The sequence below is a fragment of the Hordeum vulgare genome, chromosome 5H (genome assembly GCF_904849725.1).
Source record: "Hordeum vulgare subsp. vulgare chromosome 5H, MorexV3_pseudomolecules_assembly, whole genome shotgun sequence".
NCBI lineage: Eukaryota > Viridiplantae > Streptophyta > Magnoliopsida > Poales > Poaceae > Hordeum > Hordeum vulgare.
Genome location: NC_058522.1, coordinates 450,238,019 through 450,259,378, shown reverse-complemented (window position 1 = coordinate 450,259,378; position 21,360 = coordinate 450,238,019). Strand labels below are relative to the sequence as shown.

General features: G+C 42.8%; 1 protein-coding gene across 1 annotated transcript; it reads right to left on the bottom strand.

Annotated features, from left to right (window-relative positions):
- Positions 1-4,231: 4,231 nt before the first annotated feature.
- On the bottom strand, positions 4,232-5,242 carry LOC123395827 (probable calcium-binding protein CML22). Its single transcript, XM_045090862.1, has one exon. It carries the CDS (start codon positions 5,014-5,016, stop codon positions 4,468-4,470), a length of 549 nt encoding a protein of 182 aa, XP_044946797.1. The 5' UTR covers positions 5,017-5,242; the 3' UTR covers positions 4,232-4,467.
- Between the last annotated feature and the right edge of the window lie 16,118 nt (positions 5,243-21,360).

The following is a 21,360-nucleotide window of genomic DNA, read 5'->3' as shown; positions in this document are numbered from 1 at the left end:
CAAACTAATATATAGATAGTCAAAATTGAAAGAAAAACTATATTTTATTTGTATTTTCTCCGTTCTATTGCTATGTGGGTCTTATGCAATCGGTTGGATCATATAAATATCCCTTCAAGACAGCATATGTCATCAAAAAGATTTCGGAGGATGCCCAAAGCATGAAAATCAGTTAAGAAATGTATTTGAAGAATGCATAACCATATGGATACGGTTACATTAACCACTCAATTTTGGATCCAATTCAACATTCTTACTACAAGTTTATTCCTTGACCACCTCTACACTTGTGTGTTCACTTATGTGGATTGGACTGGTTACAGTTATGATAATCCGTCCATTGGTGGGCTTATTTGTTTTTTAGACCAAATACCATTGTTGTTGATATCAATTTTGAGGTGCTTACCATGCTCGTCATGTGGCGTAAGCAAATCTTGCTAGTTCCAGAAAACAGTCTTGAGTTTCTTATTCAAGGGCTCAAGCACACAAAAAGAAAGGAAAGCCTCTTGCTAATGATATGAGGTGGTTCTGATCTTTCTTAGGAGAATTGAGTGTACCTCAACCTCCTGCACCAGTTCTAGTGCTTTACAGTATGAAAACATCATTGCAACTTACTCCCTCTGTCTCAAAACATAAGAAATCTTTTGACACTATCATAGTGTCAAAAAAGGTCTTCATTTTGATACGAGTGAGTACTTTTTCTGCGAGGAATTGTTGCAACTTACTTCACTACCAAACCTAAGGTTCCTGATTGGATAGAACGACTCTCGTTCCTTTGAGCAAAGGTTGCACTTGGAGGCTCGAGTGCTTAATGTTTGTTTTGATCTTAAACTTTAGCCTTGCATCTATGGACTAGGATTGGGGGACAATATACACGTGTATGGTATAGCATATCTTGCAGTAGCATGCTTCAAGATATGGTCGGATAAAGTATGAGTCCAATTTCATTTCAGTTGTGTGAAATGTAAACAGAGTCGGGCTAGGACGTTTGGGATCATGGCAAAGACACTTCACTTGCGGAGTGGTATGTTGTTGAGTAAAACATGTCGAGTTGTTGGAATTTTCACCATTTCCAAAAAATAGTACATATAATTTTCGCATAAGCCAACAAAAAGAAGGCAACAATTTGTCATACAATGAAAAAGGAGACCATAATATTATAAATGAATAATGAGATGTGTTGTGGTGGATGAGTTCTTTCTTTACGAGAAAGATTTCTTGTATATAACTCAATTTGAGAACTCATGTTTGAACTCTTCCCTCGGTTCATCTCCATTTTGTTTTTGAATTAGGCTTCCCCATTTTCATTCCTTTTCCTTAACGTAAATACAAACATTTGATACATGGGATACATGTGGAGGGCAAAGGAAAGAAGTGAGTTCAAGGCACTATCAAGAAACCACCGTTGTGCACATCCGCAATCAGCTTGTGCAGTACGAGGCAAAAAACTGATAGCACTAAACCTAGACTAAGGACCAACAAAAGAAAACATCCGATCTTCCCAAAGACCTCCAGACATAATGAAGATTATTGAGCAACAAAATAGAAGCATCAACAAAACAATGGTTGCATCTCCATCTTGACAATTTCAGCTTCAATTCAGCGACCCCATGGGCGGATGCACCTTTGCTTAAGGTGTAACATGTTAGTGGTGTTGATCTTGACCATCTATATGTCCGCCTTTAGTTCTGTCGCGCTATCAACTTTCTAGAGACTTGCCTAGTAGAATTAAAGAGAGCACCTGACAAAGACAATTTCAAGTAAGACTTGATCAATTTGTTCTCATAGATTGCCTTCTTGCACGATAGTCATATGGCCCAACAAATAGCAGCCAAACACAAGAAATTCTCACAAAGGGGAAAACGAATAGCACCATGTGCAAAATTGCCTAATACTACTGGAACAACATTCAATGCCAAATATCAAACTTATTATTTGCTAGACAACTTTAGCAACAAAACAAATAAATAAAAAGTGTTGTACACTCTCAATCTGGTCACAAAACGATCAAATTGGATTTCCAGTCTATTTTTCTTCCTCATAGCTTCTCCAGTTAGCACGACATTTTGGAAAAAATGCCATAGGAAAGTCGAAATTTATAAAAGGATTATGGCTTGCCATATACTTTATAGTTAGCACTAGAAACATCATTTTTCAACATGCCTATATTTTTTTAACACAGTACATACGCGAACGCTCATATAAACGTGCATACTTCCATTCCTATAAACGCACACACGCACACCCCATCCCTATGAGCACCTTCGAAAAACTGAACCAACATATCATTTTTAGATTTATGAATCATCGTAGGTGCGTCGTCATCGACGAAAACATCTCCTCCTCCTGAATGTGCATAGTCGGAAATCCTGAAATAAATACAGAAATAATATGAGCACCAGGAGTTGAACCCTGATGAGCTGGGGATACCACTGTCTCTCTAATCATCCAACCACGGGTTGGTTCGCCCAAAAGGGCTACATCGACTTGATGGTGAACTCGCATTTCTTGCCGATGAACCAGTTTGTTCTTATCACGGTCATCTTTTCTGTGTAAAAATGCGACCTTATTTGTCATCTCCCCCCACTGCCTAAGTAAATCAGGTGACAATATGCGACAAAAAGCTAGAGTAGGGTTTATATTTCCCATATCATAAACTATATGTTCCTGGTTGTGACAAATGTTATAAAGCTGAGGATAATGTTAACCCAAAGTTTTATTGTCAATGATAATATATCCATCATACATCAATATCACCTCTCCGTAGAAGAACTTTGCACCCTATAATATAAGAATTTTAATTTTCATGATGGATTCCCAACAACGGGGAATAAACAACTCTAGTTTTATTAACATGGCAATTTAAGTCAGCTTCAATAATTTGCAGCCAAAGCGCCTTTTGAGCGGCAAGATTCCACCTTCATTTTACAAGGCGACTAATATTTTATTTTGAGTGAATTTCACTTTTTACTTCATAGTTGTGCATTTTTGACACCTATTATCTCATTTAGTGAAGTAAAATCAGAAATACATTATATATTAAATTTTAAATAAGGTTTTATCAAATTTTGGCATTCTAGTTGTTTCGTTAGAACAGCCCGGCGTGTTAGGTCTATGTGATGCGTCAAAATATGCAAATATCAAAGGACGTCATCCACGATAGTGCCCATCCTTTTCTTCACCATCTGACCCATTCCTAGTCATTGTCTTGATATTTTTGAGTCTCAATCATTACCTCACACCTTTCCAAACGACATGCATAAGAAAATCATGGTCTAGGCTTTTTTAAATGGGCAATATAGATTTTTTTTATTATATGGGGTAATTAGTGTCAAAAATGCATAACTAGAGGATTAAAAGTGGAATTCACTCTTTTTATTTTTAATGTTCTTCACGCCCAAGCCTCCCATTTTTAATCTACACATTCAGGTCCATCCGACTGTGTGATACTTCTTATTTCTCATATTTTTTTTTATGTTTATCTCATTGGGTTTAGGGCAGTGCTCTACGCGGGCACGCCGGCCGAAACTTTCGGCCAGCCGCACGCGAGCCGTACGATCCATCAACCCCCACGCGTCCGCACCGTTGGATCTTCATGCAATATTTTTTCCCCGATGCAGCAAATTTTCGATGCGATGCAACAATTTTTTTAACGGTTGTAACAAAAAACAAAATTTGTAGCAAAAACAATATCTACGTGATCGTAGCAAAAAAACGAAGTTGATGGTGCGTGGTAGCAAAAATCAAACGCCGGTTGTAACAAATATTTACGTGACGTGTATGCAACTTTTTTAATGAACGGTTGCAGCAAAAACTGATGCCGGTTGTAGCAAAAATTAACACGGTTGTATCAAAAATAAAAAAACAACAATTGTAACAAAAAATCCGACGAACTGAAGTTGCACCAAACGTATATGCAGTTTTTTTACTGGACAAATGTAGCAAAAAAATAACGCTTGCAGCAAATATGACGCTGGTTGTAACAATTTAAACGAAAAAATGTTGCATGCCCAGTCAACGGGTGCGTGCGGTCACGTGCGGCCGGCCGAACGGTTCGACCAGCGCACCAGCCAGAAATGTATCCCTTGGGTTTAAGGGTATGCACGACGGTGGGTTTCATCCCTTGTCGCTGGGAGGGCTCCTACTTTGTTTTTAGGTGTTTTTAAAATTGATGCAATGCAAAAGTTGAATACAATGGTAGAACCAGATATGACCCGTTAAAGAAAAACAATTTGGTGAAAAGGTTCTACTACATATTTGCTCCATATCTAATATACATAATCCCATATTGTAGTGCTAAAAAGCATATATATTGTATAAAGAATCGGATAGAATACACACGAGATTGTGCGCACGGTGCACCATTCGGCTCCATTCGGGCCGGGAAAAAGGGACAAGTAAGCAGAACGAACGAACAAATGAATTGGAGCAAATCATCTCATCGGTCATCGGACGCCGGCGGCCACTTCACGAGCTGCTCCTCTCCATGAAGCTGAGGAACTCCTGGAAGTCCATCCGGCCGTCCTTGTTCTCGTCATAGGCATCGATCATGCGCTGGCATTCCGCGGCCGCGACGCCGGCGGTGAACCCGAGCGACCTGAGCACGCTCCCGAGCTCTCCGGCGTCGACGAAGCCGTCGCCGTTGCAGTCGAAGACGCGGAACGCCGCCGCTGCCTCCTCCACGGTCGCCTCCTCCTCCTCGAACAGCGCCGCCGCCTCCTCGAACCCGACCGAGGCGGCGCCGGCCGCGCCCATCACCCCGAGAACCACGTCCAGGTCGACCTCCGAGGCGCCACTTGCCGCGGCAGGCTGCGCTGGCTCCGGCTCCGGCGCGGGGGCGGGCGAGCGGCTGCTGGCGGAGGACGAAGAGGAGGAGGAGGAAGACTTGACGAGGGCGGAGAGCCAGACGACGACGACGTTGATGGAGATGGTCACGACGGCCTGCGCCACGGAGAAGTTGAAGCTGAAGTAGGACGCTCCCGGCGCCGAGGAAGATGCCGCCATCTCCATGTCCATGGTCTCTGTCTGTGGTATGCCTGTCTCCTCTGCTCTTGCTGCCTTGGTGCTTCTTGCTTGCCTCTGGGATGAGAGTTGTCGCTGGTCGCTGCGTGCTGGATGCTATTTGCAGAGCACGAAGGCTTGGCATATATAGCTTGGTAGCCTCGCGATAAGGCGCGAAACAAGTTGGAAGCGGGATCGGACCCGTTGCGACTTGGGAAGAAGGAAAGCCGGGAGCGAAGAAGGTTCCCGGAAGCGGGGAGGCGTGGTGGAAACGCCGGACCAGACCGAGCGGTCGCCGGTTCGTGGCTTGTGAAAGTGATGGAGCTGTCGTGCGCGCGCGCGCGGGGGTGTTTTTCAGCGGGTTTCGAGGGAGCTTCGCGGCGTGGAAACATGCGCACCGGCGACCTGACCGTCCTGCTTTCTCGTGTTCTCGGTTGGGGTTGGCGTTGGAATTCCACGCAGCCTCTCTCTCTCCTATTTTAGTGGGCACGTCGCTCTCGTTTCGTCTGTGGTGCAGCCGCTCGTCTGCTACTCTTTCCGTTGTCGGGTTTCCTCCTGGTTGATTTTCTTTTTGCGACTGAATTCTGATTTGATTTTGATAGATATATGTGCGGTGGTGGACTGGTCGCAGGGAGCTGGGGGTGGTATACGGCGACCGGTGTGAAGGAAGGTTGGTGAGTTGGCTGGCGAGCGCTTGACCAGATTTCGTGGTGGACTCGACCAAACCAAACCAAACAGTGGCGTAGGTCTTTGCGCCAGCGGGCGTGAGGGAATGCTTGCTCGTGCCCCCACCACCGGGTCGTCTCCGATGACTGAGGTGTTTACACGCGACAGAGGTGCTAATTATGTGTGCTGCCGGCTGCATATAGATCGATATACGCTAAATGGAAACATGACAACAAAACGTACGTTTGCCCGCACAAACCTTCCTGGACGGCATGTTTGTCTCACGCTACTTTTCATCCTTTGTTTTACAAATTTGAAATCTGAAGCTACATTTCTTTTAAACACGATATAGATGCAAGAGCTCATATATAAGAGCAACTCTAGCATACCCCGCATCCCGTCGGCCCGTAAAACGCGTTTGCAGGTCGCGCAAAACAGCTTTTGCAGGCTGGCGTGGGCTGGCACAGATGCGGACCCACCAAACGGATCCGTAAAAAAATATAGTCGCGAAATATTCCTTTTTACGGGTCGGCTTTGCGGGATCTGCTCTTTGCACCGCTGCTTCCCACGTATCATTAGCCCGCAAATATCAAATACTCCCTCTGTAAGTTAATATAAGAGCATTTAGACTACTAAAGTAGTGTTCTAAATGCTCTTATATTAGTTTACGGGGACATAATTCAACAGCCGAAAACAAACTGAATTATTCGAATCAAACACAATACAATAATCATCCGCATTACAAACAATTATTCAAAACATGTCATGAATACAAATACAAATGAATACAAAAATAAGTCACTGTCCAGCCATTTGCCAATGGTGTTCAATGAGATCTTTCTGAAGTTGAAAGTGGGTGTGTGGGTTTTCAATCTCCTTGTCTGTCTGAAGAAAAGCTCTAATGCGGTTTGGGTCTCTAGCTGGTTTAACACGGCTACCCACATTGTCGTAAAAGAATTCTAAGTTCCCAAGATTCCTCGCAAGCTTGAACAATTTTCACAAAGAGGGATCGACGCATTCCTTCTTTGAGTAAATTACCGGCAATTTTCCTCGCAAGCTTGAACAATTTTCACAAAGAGGGATCGGCGCATTCGGTACCTTCTCCGGAAGAGGTGTGGAGGATATGTAGGATGTTGGGGAACGTCGCATGGAAAACAAATTTTTTCCTACGCGCACAAAGACCTATCATGGTGATGTCCATCTACGAGGGGGATTTCAGATCTACGTACCCTTGTAGATCGCACAGCAGAAGCGTTAATAAACGCGGTTGATGTAGTGGAACGTCCTCACGTCCCTCGATCCGCCCCGCGAACCGTCCCACGAACCGTCCCGCGATCTGTCCCACGATCCGCTCCGATCTAGTGCCGAACGGACGGCACCTCCGCGTTCAGCACACGTACAGCTCGACGATGATCTCGGCCTTCTTGATCCAGCAAGAGAGACAGAGAGGTAGATGAGTTCTCCGGCAGCATGACGGCACTCCGAAGGTTTGTGGTGATCTAATCTCAGCAGGGCTCCGCGCGAGCTCCGCAGAAACGCGATCTAGAGGAAAAACCGTGGAGGTATGTGGTCGGACTGCCGTGGAAAAGTTATCCCAAATCAGCCCTAAAACCGCCGTATATATAGGTGGGAGGGGAGGGGCCTTGCCTTGGGGCTCAAGGAGCCCCAAGGGGTTCGGCCGAAGGGGGGAGGAGGAGTCCTCCTCCAATCCTAGTCCAACTAGGATTGGAAGGTGGAGTCCTTCCCTTCCTTCCCACTTCCACTTTTTTCTCTTTGATTTTCTTATCTCCCTGCGCAGGGGCCTCTCTGGGCTTGCCCACCAACCCACTAAGGGCCGGTGCGGCACCACTAAGGCCTATGGTCTTCCCCGGGGTGGGCTGCCCCCCCCCCCCCCCGGTGAACATCCGGAACCCATTCGTCATTCCCCGTACATTCTTGATAATTCCGAAAACCTTCCGGTAATCAAATGAGGTCATCCTATATATCAATCTTCATCTCCGGACCATTCCGGAAACCCTCGTGACGTCCGTGATCTCATCCGGGACTCCGAACAACATTCGGTAACCAACCATATAACTCAAATACGCATAAAACAACGTTGAACCTTAAGTGTGCAGACCCTACAGGTTCGAGAACTATGTAGACATGACCCGAGGGACTCCTCGATCAATATCCAATAGCGGGACCTGGATGCCCATATTGGATCCTACATATTCTACGAAGATCTTATCGTTTGAACCTCAGTGCCAAGGATTCATATAATCCCGTATGTCATTCCCTTTGTCCTTCGGTATGTTACTTGCCCGAGATTCGATCGTCAGTATCCGCATACCTATTTCAATCTCGTTTACCGGCAAGTCTCTTTACTCGTTCCGTAATACAAGATCCCGCAACTTACACTAAGTCACATTGCTTACAAGGCTTGTGTGTGATGTTGTATTACCGAGTGGGCCCCGAGATACCTCTCCGTCATACGGAGTGACAAATCCCAGTCTTGATCCATACTAACTCAACGGACACCTTCGGAGATACCTGTAGAGCATCTTTATAGCCACCCAGTTACGTTGTGACATTTTATACACACAAAGTATTCCTCCGGTGTCAGTGAGTTATATGATCTCATGGTCATAGGAATAAATACTTGACACGCAGAAAACAGTAGCAACAAAATGACACGATCAACATGCTACGTCTATTAGTTTGGGTCTAGTCCATCACATGATTCTCCCAATGATGTGATCCAGTTATCAAGCAACAACACCTTGTACATAGTCAGAAGACCCTGACTATCCTTGATCAACTGGCTAGCCAACTAGAGGCTTGCTAGGGACAGTGTTTTGTCTATGTATCCACACATGTATCTAAGTCTTCATTCAATACAATTATAGCATGGATAATAAACGATTATCTTGATACAGGAATTATAATAATAACTTATTTATCATTGCCTCTAGGGCATAATTCCAACATAGGATTCTCCGCGAAATAGTCTTGCATCAACATCTCGTTCCCAAGATGGCGATTCCGAGGAATGCACAAACGCCCGATAATCGATCCTCGCCTCCTCTTCCAGTTCTCGTCTTCATGCTCCTTCACGGCGAGCGTCATGACTAATGTTTGCTAACGAAAGGTCGCAAGCATGGTGTCAACATCCGAGTCGTCCGAATCGGACGAATCGGATAGCAGGAACTTCTCGCACGGGGTCAACTCCATCTTCTCGGGCAGTTGGCGGGAGGATAGTAGGAACCACAAAAAAGGTACTAACCGGCGGCGGCGAGGAGGCGGTGGTCGATCCCCGACGACGGCGGTGCCGGCGGGGGGCAGCTCTTCTCGCTAGATCCGGAGGGGCGGTGCAACGGCTCGCGTGCAGATATGGCCGAAGGGGCGGGCGGAAGCAAGGGAGGGGCAGCGGCGGAAGGGAGGGGGAAAATAGCACGGGCTGAAATGTCCCTCCCACCAACTGCTTCTCTGTTATGCAAGGCAACGCAGCCGCGAGGGGGAAACCCGCGTTTTCCCAGGTTGGGGTCGGGAATTTGCCGCGCCCCCTAAAAAATTTTGCGGGCCGGGGCGGGATGCGGGGTCTGATCGGGTAGGCTTTTCTGCCCGACCCCCATTTGGCGGTTATTTTGTGGGTCGGGGCGGATGCGGGGTCTGCTAGAGTTTCTCTAACAGATACTAGTAGAATGCCCGTGCGTTGTTACGGAATTTAAAAAAAATGATTACATATATAAATATAATGCATGTAAAATTTCACATGTGTAGAAAAGATAGCCTCAAGATAACATAACAATATTGACTCGTTGTATTTATCCCGACTGCTTTATCCCTTCGTCCATTGGTTCTAAAGTTTCTCAACACACAAGAAATAATTTGATCTTTTTTCACCCTCTTTTATCTCACTCTACTACTTGCTCTAGCTTTCGTGTCATCACTCTATACTTGCTCTTGAGATTCATTATGACATGATAAGCTAGTGCTTACTATGCTTGTCAATTGTTATTTTTATGGATTGGAAACAACCATATGTAGGTGTGTGTTTATCAACTGTTGAATTTTGGACTACCAAACCATTCAAATAAATGCTTCTTATGATTTTATCGAGCTGAATATATTTCCATTCCCGGGTCCAACCAGGCATAACAAAAACATACTGGTTTTGAAAGATGAAAACTAAAACATGATAATCATGTGCATTGCAACATGGGCATACATATTCTAGTGCTTCAACATTTATCCTGTCTGACATTTACCTTAGGATCGTCAAGCACATCACATGGGTTTGTCATGGTCATTTTTCCCATGGTGAAAACCATCTTTTGTTCCCCCATCATGGCCATCATCCCGATCCTCGTTGAGTAGCTCCATCAGTTCTGCTTCTCCTCAGGACTTTCCTTTGCCCAGGAAGAAGATCTAGTATATTGTGGAAGCAAATTTCACCATGCTGGTAAATCACCAATGGCATGAATCTATTTCAGTCTTTCATGATGTGAATAACACCACTATGTGTCATCACACCATTTAAATGCAACCTTGGGAGTTGGGAAACAATGCTTCTACTACATTTCTTTCGCCTCGTCCTTAGAAAAAAATAGGAGCTCAAAATCAAGAGTGACAATCATTCCAAGACAACTTTTTCACATTTTCAGCCTATACTTTGTCATAATATTTTCCAGTTTATCACAAGGTAAAAAAATATTCTCATTATTTTCTTGACACACCTCTCATCAATGAAAAAAGACCCATGCTATCTTATTCCCTATAAGAGAATAAGAAACCTAGATTCTATAGTTATACAACTTTTTTGCATTCCGTATTACATATTGTAGCTAAAACCTACAGTTTGATGTCTTGTTTACATATAAAGTTCTCAATTATGTATCCCAACTAACATGCAATATGATACCATCTTTACCACTTTGTAGGAAATTAGTATGTTAAACATGCATTTGTATCCAGTATAACTGTTATTCAAACCTCTTCCATAGCTTAACCATAAAAACATAAATTAAACATAGGTATAGTTTCTCAATCATATCACCAGCAAAAGTAGGGCCAAAATCTAATGTTGGTGGTGCTGTAGAGTGCATAGTTACATCAAGGCATTATTTAAGTTCAACGAGTTACTTGTGTCTTCTGAATGCGTTGCTGCGAAAATACCAATACATAATGGTTGCATGCTTTTGTTTAATGAAACTAATGACATATAACACATGAGAGTTAGTACAATTATATACAAGCTTATGGAGTTGACATAAGCATTAACTGATTGGAACTCCATTTTGGCACCAACCACATAATTTGACATCCTCTTAGACACACACAACCATGATGCGTGCCTCCTCATGATTTGTTCTTCTTCGCTTCAGAAGTTGCTCTACTACCCCCTCAAAAACACCCATAGTGTTCTGTCGCCATAGCCGTCCATCAAGTTTCCATCTTGACACCAAAACCAAAAATAAATTAACTGCCAATTAGGTTTGTGGAAAACCGCTCTTAACATAAGGTTTTTATTTCTTAAATACTCGCCCAAACCGTCGGCCAATATTGAGTTTTAGAAAGTAAAAGTTAAGCATATCTCTTTAAGTGAAATAGTAAAGACTCCCCTCTTCATTAGAAAAAAAACTCCCATGTCAAGGTAATCTTCCTAGTACAACAACTTCGTGTGCTTACTTTAAAGAAACTAATAAAGACGAATCGTCATTAGGAACTCCAGATATCAACACAAATCCTTAATTTGGATCATTGTAAAATATAAATCAAGTATATAAGAATGAAATCTACAGCAACAATTAGCATATGCTGAAACACAAAGGGAGAGGAGAGCGTAGAGAAAAATAACATGTGGTCTTCTATGCTGAAAATGAGAATGAATAACCAAGTAGATTCATGATGGGGATAGATTCATGCCTCAAAAGGTTGCAGTCCATCTCCTTTACTTTACTAAGTAGATCATTTTTATTAGAAGTTCCAACTCTACACACTACCTATGCAAATGCCTAATCTGAATACTTGTCACTGTTAAAACGCAAAATAAAAACCACAACAACCATTGATCACAAACCAGAGAAGAGGAAAAATCTTACACTTCGATGAAATAGATATACACATGCATTAGTTACCTCACACTTTGTGAGCTTCGAGAATTTGATAAAGATGATGTCAGTATATAGTGTACTCATGGGAGTCCTTTGCATCCATGGAGGCCCCAAAAAAGCAACAACATACTCATGGAAGCCCTTTGCATCCATGGACGCCCCCAAAAATCTTCGCATATTAAGGAAAAAATATGTTTGATAACCAGTTATACAAATCCAAGGCGACGTCTAATCTTCTTGTTTGTGCTTATCGTGATAAGGATGGCCAAAAGCCGCGCTGCATCAAGGAGTTTAAATTCGAATCTAATGCTTGTGTTTCTCCATTGTCAACAATTATTAAATTTCAATAATTTGCACAAGCCCTGAACCTTTTGCAGTCCTTAATTCAATTTTCTGGTGAGCAAAATGCACGTCGTAGTTTCCCAAAAATAGTTTGAATGGGAGTGATGGTTGCTACAACACAATAGAAGAATTAATAGATGAATCAACACTGTCCATATAAATAAATCTATAGACAGTAAAAAGAACTAAACTATGATACTTACCAATAGTACCTCTTTAGTAGTGATGTCCACCATGGAGCCATGATTTATGTTAGTAGTCCATGAGAGTAGCGGTGCTCGAGATGAAACTGCTCCTAGTTGAACATTCACACAAAAGGGGCACATTATAGACGACACCTCAAGTGAGAAGACCATTTAGCGATGATGTCCATTCGTGTCGGCATGATTTATGTAGCCAACCTTAACGATATTATGTTTAGAGACATGATTTAGATGGAGAATGCGTCCACGTGTGGAAGGATATCCTAATGCAAATGAATCAACCAGGAAATAGACTGATATATCACATGCTAGATCCATGCCGCTCCTTGTTGCTACATATCAATGTGATTACCTTGTTGTTGACCACTGCGCACCTCACGTCATCGGTTGGGGGCCGAGCAGACCACAACTATAGTGTTGTTCCTCCTCGCTAGAGTGGTGGATCTAGTCGGACCCGTGCAAAGTGTTGGAGGCCGAATCACCCCAGGAGCGAGGATACGAGATCAACAACGGACGGATCTGGTGTGGAGGCCGCGACCATCACGCCGCCAGTGGATAACGTGGTTAGGCGACATCACATGCGGCTATGCGTGCAGAGTAATTAGAGGGTTGTGGCCGACATGTCGCCGTGGAGAGAGAGGGTGGCATCGCAAGCGGGAGGGAAAGGGTAGGGGTGCGACTATGCGAGCATGGGGAGGATTAGGTTTCCTCAGTGTTTTTTTCCACCGGTTCCTGTATATACGGGAATAAAACTCGATGAGGGGATCGGTGGGAGGGGGATCGTTGGGAAGGGGTTCGATGGGAGTCGTAACAAAACGACGTACAGACTCCCTAATTAGGAGTAGAGATAAAGACTTCTTCGTTGATTAATGCACAATCCATGTTAAATAGTATTATTATTATTATTTGTTAAAACCAATGACGCTCATCAAAGCCGAACAAATAGGCCAAATGAGGTATAATGGACATTAGATCAGTCAACAACAAAATCTATACATTATAAAGAAATCATGTGATAATGGACTATAATCCAATGGTCAAACAACATCTAAGGTAATAAATGGCATAAGATTCTAAGGCAATGTCTTCGAGTAGGAATCATCGCTCGCCCGACTCGTTAACCAAATCAGAGTCACTGTCCCCAAACAAAACTTTGAGCCAACAAATTCAACAAATATACAACGAGCGGACATCTACTGAAATACAACATCGATCTCAACCGCGAACATTATCATCTACCACTTCTGACATGGAACTAGCTAGCCAAAAGAGATTTCGTTGGAAGAAAAGATCTCATTGTATCGCTTCTCATCCCTCACGCACCACCACCTCATCGGTGGTATCCATGAGTGACATAGTAACACCTTGCGGCCTGTGCCACTATATTGTCGCCCAGATGCCACGAACAGCTTGAGTGTAGACCTGTCCCCGCGGCGGAGTCACATCTTGCCAACTGCCACAGTCGATACTTGTCAATATGTAGGTTTGTGGTTCCACCGGCATCTAACTATTGTATCCACGCCAACATACCATGAACATTTGATGCTAGTGCAATTGATAAAGATCACGCCCATACCTCAATGGTAATTGACATCATGAGACGCATCCACACCTCTGTGATAAACTTCAACACACAAAACTCAACAAAAACTTCGTGAGATCCATTAGTATAATAAACATATCAAATACTTTAGATACTGTTATAAATTAATTCATATTTTATTATTCCATAAGGTAGTGTATTCTAACTTCTCAATGAGTTATACCCTCCGATACAATCCATGACATCATCAAAACAAGCAAACTATGCAAGCAAAAAAACAAAATGTGTCTAAAACAGAACAATCTGTAATGATATAATTAAGTACTATACTTCCGTAACTCAAAAAATTATGAAAACTTAGGATGACCTGAGGAATTTGTATGACAAGACTGTGTAAAAAAATCAGATCAAAAAGAAGTTTCAATAAAACAGAGAAATTTATGCTTTTGCCCATATCAATTATGCTATCATTCAAATCATCCCAAAGGCTTTACTTGGCACAAACACTAATTTAAACATAAAAACACAATAGTTACATAGGAAACAATCATGTTATCACACACAAACAGAAAATATTGGGTTGTTCCCCAACAAACTCTTTCTTTATAGTCATTAAGATAGGCTTGTGATGACAATGATGCTCACAAGAAAGATAATAATTGAAACATAAAGAGAGCATCATTTAGCATGTTAAAACACATTTAAGTCTAACATACTTCCTATGCATAGGAATTTTATAAGTAAGCAAATTATCAAGGCAATAAGTATCTAGCATATGCAAATAGGAAGAGTGAAGCATTAATAATTTCAACACAAAGAGAGGTAATTGAGTAACATGCAAATTCCTATAACCATATTTTCCTCTCTCATAATAATGACATGTAGGATCATAATCAAACTCAACAATATACCTCTCATGTAAAATATTCTCGCCATGATCCACATGCATGAAAGTTTTATAATCTACCAAGATAGTGGGATTAACATCAACTAAAGTCATGACCTCCCCAAACCCAATTTTATTTAAAAAATTATAAGATTGATCATTCTCCAAAGTAGTGGGATCATTATTACCTAAAGTTAACACTTTTCCAAACCCACTTTTAGTAGTGTTGCAAATATCATAATCAATAATAGATTCATCATGAAGCTTAGGATTATCAAGTTCAGAAGAAACATCATGAGTATCACCCTTATCATGATCATTAGCACAACTGATATTCATAGAATTTATACATACAACATGGCAATCATGATTTTTTATTTGAGGGACTATCATGAATCAGTTCATAAATTTCTTTTAACATTCCATCACAATTTTTAGATTCATAATTTTCAATCAAGACCTCATAAGGGTAATCTAGTGAACTCTCACTAGCAATTGTTTCAACATAATCGGGTCCCTTGAAAACATTAGCAAGTGGATGAGGATCCATTTATCTGAAATTTTTGCATTTACTTTCTGTTTTGGTGTGACAAAGATAACGATAGCATTGCAAGGCAAGTAGAGAGTAGAGCAAGTGAATGATGATTTGTGCGTAGGTACTTGATAATAGGTTGGTGATACTCCCCGATAATGGCGCTAGAAATCCTTCCTAATAGTTGTGATCCGCGTTGGGTTTTCCATGAAAAGGAATGGGTGATGCAACACAATATAGGTAAGTATTTCCCTCAGTATGGAACTAAGGTTTATAGAACCAATAAGAGTAACAACCAACCCCCATCTCCAGCGACTGCACATAAAGAAGCAAACACTTGCACCCAACGTGGGCAAGAGGGTTGTCAATCCCCTTGGACTCGTTATTTGCAATCAAGTAAACTGTGCAGATAAATGTTGATAATTGAAAAGTGAATAAAAGGTAAATAAAGGTAGCAAGGTAATTGTACCATTTGTAAACTTATAAGTGAATAGACCCGGGGTCGTACTTTTCCCTAATGGCATCTCTCATGTAGTAGGCATATGGTGGGTAAACTAATTATTGTTGGGCAATTGATAGAGAAGCGCATAACTATGTGATATTCACGGCAATGATCATGTATATAGAGGCATCATGTCCATAAGAGAATAGGCCGACTCATGCCTGCACCTATTACTATTACTCCACCCATCGACCGCTATACATCACACATCTAGAGTATTAAGTAAAACAGAGTAATGCTTGGAGAACAATGACATGATGTAGACAAAGAGAATTCAATCTAATATGAGTTAACCCCATCGTTTTATCCTTAGTGTCAACAATACAAAGACGTGTCCTTGTCCCTTTCTATGGCTGGGATATAGGAACCGCCAGATTGAGCCCACTACACCGCACCCCTCTCACTAAAGAAACATCAATCTAGTTGGCCAAATTATTTCAATAGATCGGAGAGATTTACAAAGATATCATAATCATGCAAATAAGAATAATAATTAGAATGCATAGAAGACTCATATCTTTATCATGAATAATCTAAATATAAACCAAAAATTCATCGGATCCCAACAAACGCACCACACAAAAGGATTACATTGGGTAGATCAAAGCAGAAATGTGATGATCATTGTATTGTAGGTCAAGAGAGAGAGAGAGGGAGAGAGGGAGCGAGAGAGAGGGAGAGAGAGAGAGGGAGGGAGGGAGAGAGGGAGAGAGAGAGAGCGAGAGAGAGAGAGATCCATCTAGGTACTAACTATGAACCCGTAGGTCTGTGGTAAGCTACTCACACATTACCATGGGAGGAGCAATGTTGATGTAGAGGTCCTCCGTGATCCATCCCCCCTCCGACAGGACACCAGAAAAGGGCTCCATATGTAGAGGTTCTCCTTTTTGCCGAATGAGCTTCGCAAGTGTTTCATCATCAAAGACATCGCCAGAGAGATCAATTATGTTGTCGCCATCCATCAAGGTGTCGGATGGCTTCTCCCCATGGCTAATAGTTTGCTTCCTCTTCAACTTCGAATGATTGTGTGACTCATACTCACTTGCAAACTGAATTTAGGTGGAGCAGCATGGGTGGTGCTTGATCGTGAAGTCTTTGGTATTGTGGGGGCGTGCTTTGAAGCCCTTGAGTCCTTAGGCTTTGAAGCCTTCTTTCTCTTCATTGGCTTCAAATCAAAAGCAAGAGCTTCGTCATCGGCATCTTCGTGAGCAGCTCCTCTGTTTGCAGTATGTTGAGCCTAGTGCTCAAGATAGTCTTCATAGCTTTTCCAAACCCTATTGGCATTCGGGTTGGCATCGCGTGTGCCATCAGGCCTTGGGGCAGCAGGGCCATAATCGAACTCAATGCATCGGTTCTTCTTGTTCTCGGCAGCTGAAGCCTTTGCATAAGCATAATTGGCTTCTAAGATATCATCATCACGGCACCATAGAATGCTTGATGGGTCAGGATTTGCAGGCATGGGTGGTCTGACCATACATGGGTAGAAGCCAATCCTAGTGACATCGACTTTTATCTTCGGATGAAGTTTTACGAATGTGATATTAGTCCACGTGGCTCGGACTGTGTTTTTTCCAGCATACTCGGGCGTGACAAAACAATAAAGGAACCATTCTTCTACTCAATATCTTCAGATCCATTGGAATCGAGATACGTATCCAATGTATCGATACTTTATGAACTATTCATGCCATATTTTCCCATGTTTACAATTATTTTATATGGTTTTGATGCACTTTATATGATTAATATAGAACTCGCCCGCACTAACGTTGTTTTTAGCAGAATTATTGTGGTGTTGTTTTTGTGTAGACAATAGAAGTTCTCAGAATCTCCCGAAACATTTTGTGATTTTTTCTAGAGAAAATAAGAAATATTAGAGCGAAGAATCAACAGAGGGGGGCACCTCTGGGCCACAAGCCAAGAGGGCACACCCACCCCCTGGGCATGCCCTGATAGCTTGTGGGGCCCACGTGGCTTCGGCTGACGTGATTCCAACGTTGAAAATCTCTATAAATCCAAAGACCCCCAAAAGTTAACCTAGAACTTCCGCTCCACCGTCACAGCTCCCTGTATAAAAAAACCATCTCGAGCATTTCTGGTACCCTGCCGGAGGGGGAAATCATCATCGGTGTCCATCTTCATCATCTAGCGGAGGCCATGATGAGGAGGGCGTTGGGGAACGTCGCATGGGAAACAAAAAATTTCCTACGCGCACGAAGACCTACCGTGGTGATGTCCATCTACGAGAGGAGATTTGGATCTACGTACCCTTGTAGATCGCACAGCAGGAAGCGTTAAGAAACGCGATTGATGTAGTGGAACGTCCTCACATCCCTCAATCCGCCCCGCGAACCGTCACACGAACCGTCCCGCGATCCGCTCCGATCTAGTGCCGAACGGACGACACCTCCGCGTTCAGCACACGTACAGCTCGACGATGATCTCGGCCTTCTTGATCCAGCAAGTAAGACGGAGAAGTAGATGAGTTCTCCGGCAGCGGACGACGCTCTGGTGGTGGTGAAGGATCTACTCCTGCAGGGCTCCGCCCGAGCTCCGCAGAAATACGATCTAGAGGAAAAACCGTGGTGTTTGTGGTCGGCCTGCCGTGGCAAAAGTTGTGTCAAATCAGCCCTAGAACCCCACTATATATAGGAGGAGGGGAGGGGAGGCTTGCCTTGGGGTCCAAGACCCCAAGGGTCCGCCGGCCAAGGAGGTGGAGGAGTCCACCTCCAATCCTAGTCCAACTAGGATTGGAAGGTGGAGTCCTTCCCTTCCTTCCCACTTTTTTTTCTTTTTCTCTTTGATTTTCTATCTCCTGCGCATAGGGCCCTTTTGGGCTGTTCCACCAGCCCACTAAGGGATGGTGCGGCACCCCTAAGTCCTATGGGCTTCCCCGGGTGGGCTGCCCCCCCGGTGAACATCCGGAACCCATTCGTCACTCCCGGTACATTCCCGGTAATGCCCGAAAACTTTCTGGTAACCAAATGAGGTCGTCCTATATATCAATCTTCATCTCCGGACCATTCCGGAAACCCTCGTGACGTACGTGATCTCATCCGGGACTCCGAACAACATTCGGTAACCACACACAAAACTCAACTATACTAAAACATCGTCGAACCTTAAGTGTGCACACCCTACGGGTTCGAGAACTATGCAGACATGCCCCGAGGTACTCCTCGGTCAATATCCAATAGCGGGACCTGGATGCCCATATTGGATCCTACATATTCTCCGAATAACTTATCGGTTGACCTCAGTGTCAAGGATTCAGGCAATCCCGTATGTCATTCCCTTTGTCTTTCGGTATGTTACTTGCCCGAGATTCGATCGTCCGTATCCGCATACCTATTTCAACCTCGTTACCGGCAAGTCTCTTTTCTCGTTCCGTAATACAAGATCCCGTGACTTACACTAAGTCACATTGCTTGCAAGTCTTGTGTGTGATGTTGTATTACCGAGTGGGTCCCAAGACACCTCTCCGTCACACGGAGTGACAAATCCCAGTCTTGATCCATACTAACTCAACGGACACCTTCGAGATACCTGTAGAACACCTTTATAGTCACCCAGTTACGTTGTGACGTTTGATGCACACAAGGTATTCCTCCGATGCCAGTGAGTTATATGATCTCATGGTCATAGGAACAAATACTTGACACGCAGAAAACAATAGCAGTAAAATGACACGATCAATATGCTATGTATATAATTTGGGTCTCGTCCATCACATGATTCTCCTAATGATTTGATCCCGTTATCAAGTGAAAACACTTGCCTATGGTCAGGAAACCTTGACCATCTTTGATCAACGAACTAGTCAACTAGAGGCTCACTAGGGACAGTGTGTTGTCTATGTATCCACACATGTATTTGAGTTTCCAATCAATACAATTCTAGCATGGATAATAAATGATTATTATGAACAAGGAAATATAATAATAACTAATTTATTATTGCCTCTAGGGCATATTTCCAATAGTCTCCCACTTGCACTAGAGTCAATAATGTAGTTCACATCACCATGTGATTTCAACGAATCCAACACCCATATAGTTCTGGGGTCTGATCTCGTCTTGCTCGCGAGAGAGGTTTTAGTCAACGGTTCTGAAACTTTTAGATCCGTGTGTTCTTTACAAATCTTTATGTCATCTCATAGATGCTGCTACGTGCTATTCGGAAATACTCCAAATATCTACTCTACTATACGAATCCGTTTTACTACTCATAGTCATTCGGATTAGTGTCAAAGCTTGCATCGACGTAACCCTTTACGACGAACTCTTTAACCACCTCCATAACCGAGAAAAATTCCATAGTCCATTAGTTAAGGATAACTTCGACCGCTGTTCAGTGATTCAATCCTGGATCACTCTTTGTACCTCTTAACAGACTTGTGGCAAGGCACACATGAGGTGTGGTACACAGCATGGCACACTGCAGAGTCTATGGCTAAGGCATAGGGGACGATCTTCGTCCTTTCTCTTTCTTCTGCCGTGGTCGGGCTTTTGAGTCTTATCATATTCACACCTTACAATACAGCCAAGAACTCCTTCTTTGCTGATCTATTTTTAACTCCTTCAAAAACTTGTCAAGGTATGCATTTCATTTGAAAGTTCTGTTTCAGCATTTTTATCTATCTCCATAGATCTTGATGCTTAATGTTTTAAGTAGCTCTATCCAGGTCTTCCTTTGAAAATCCCCTTTCAAACAACCTTTATGCTTTACAGAAATTCTACATTACTTCTTATCAACAATATGTCAACCACATATACTTTATCAGAAAAACTATAGTGCTTGTCATATGCTAACTCACTTCTTTGGAAATACAAGTTTCTCATAAACCTTGTACAAACCCAAAAGCTTTGACCATCTCATCAAAGCGTATATTCCAACTCCGAGATGCTTGTACCAGTCCATAAAAGGATCGCTGGAGCTTGCATACTTGTTAGTATCCTTAGGATCGACAAAACCTTCTGATTGTATCACATACAATCTTTCCTCGAGGAAACCGTCGAGGAAACAATGTTTTGTGTTCCTATGTGCAACATTTCACAAATAATGCAGCAACTACTAGCATAATTCCAACAGACTTTTAGCATCGCTACGAGTGAGAAAGTCACATCATAGTCAACTCTTTGATCTTGTCGAAAACATCTTTGCGACAAGTCGAGCTTTTCTTAATAGTGACTTATAACCATCATCGTCTGTCTTCCTTTTAAAGATCCATCTTTACTTAACAGTCTTACTACCATCAAGTACTTCTTTCAAAGTCTACACTCTGTTTTATACATGGATCCTCTCTCGGATTTCATGGCCTCCAGTCATTTGCCGGAATCCGGGCTCACCATTGCTTCTCCATAACGCGTAGGTTCGTTGTTGCTCAACAAGATGACCTCCAAGACAGGGTTACCGTACCACTCTGTAGTAGTACACGACCTTTGTGGACCTATGTTGTGGCGACAGAGATCTTCTGTTGTGTCTTGAGCTTGCGTTGGTTTTTTCCCTTGAAGAGGAAAGGGCGATGCAGCACAGGAGCAGTAAGTATTTCCCTCAGTTTGAGAACCAAGGTATCAATCCAGTAGGAGAA

Bases quoted from the DNA above. Each gene is read 5' to 3' on its own strand.
- LOC123395827 (XM_045090862.1), bottom strand. From the start codon at position 5,016: ATGGACATGGAGATGGCGGCATCTTCCTCGGCGCCGGGAGCGTCCTAC.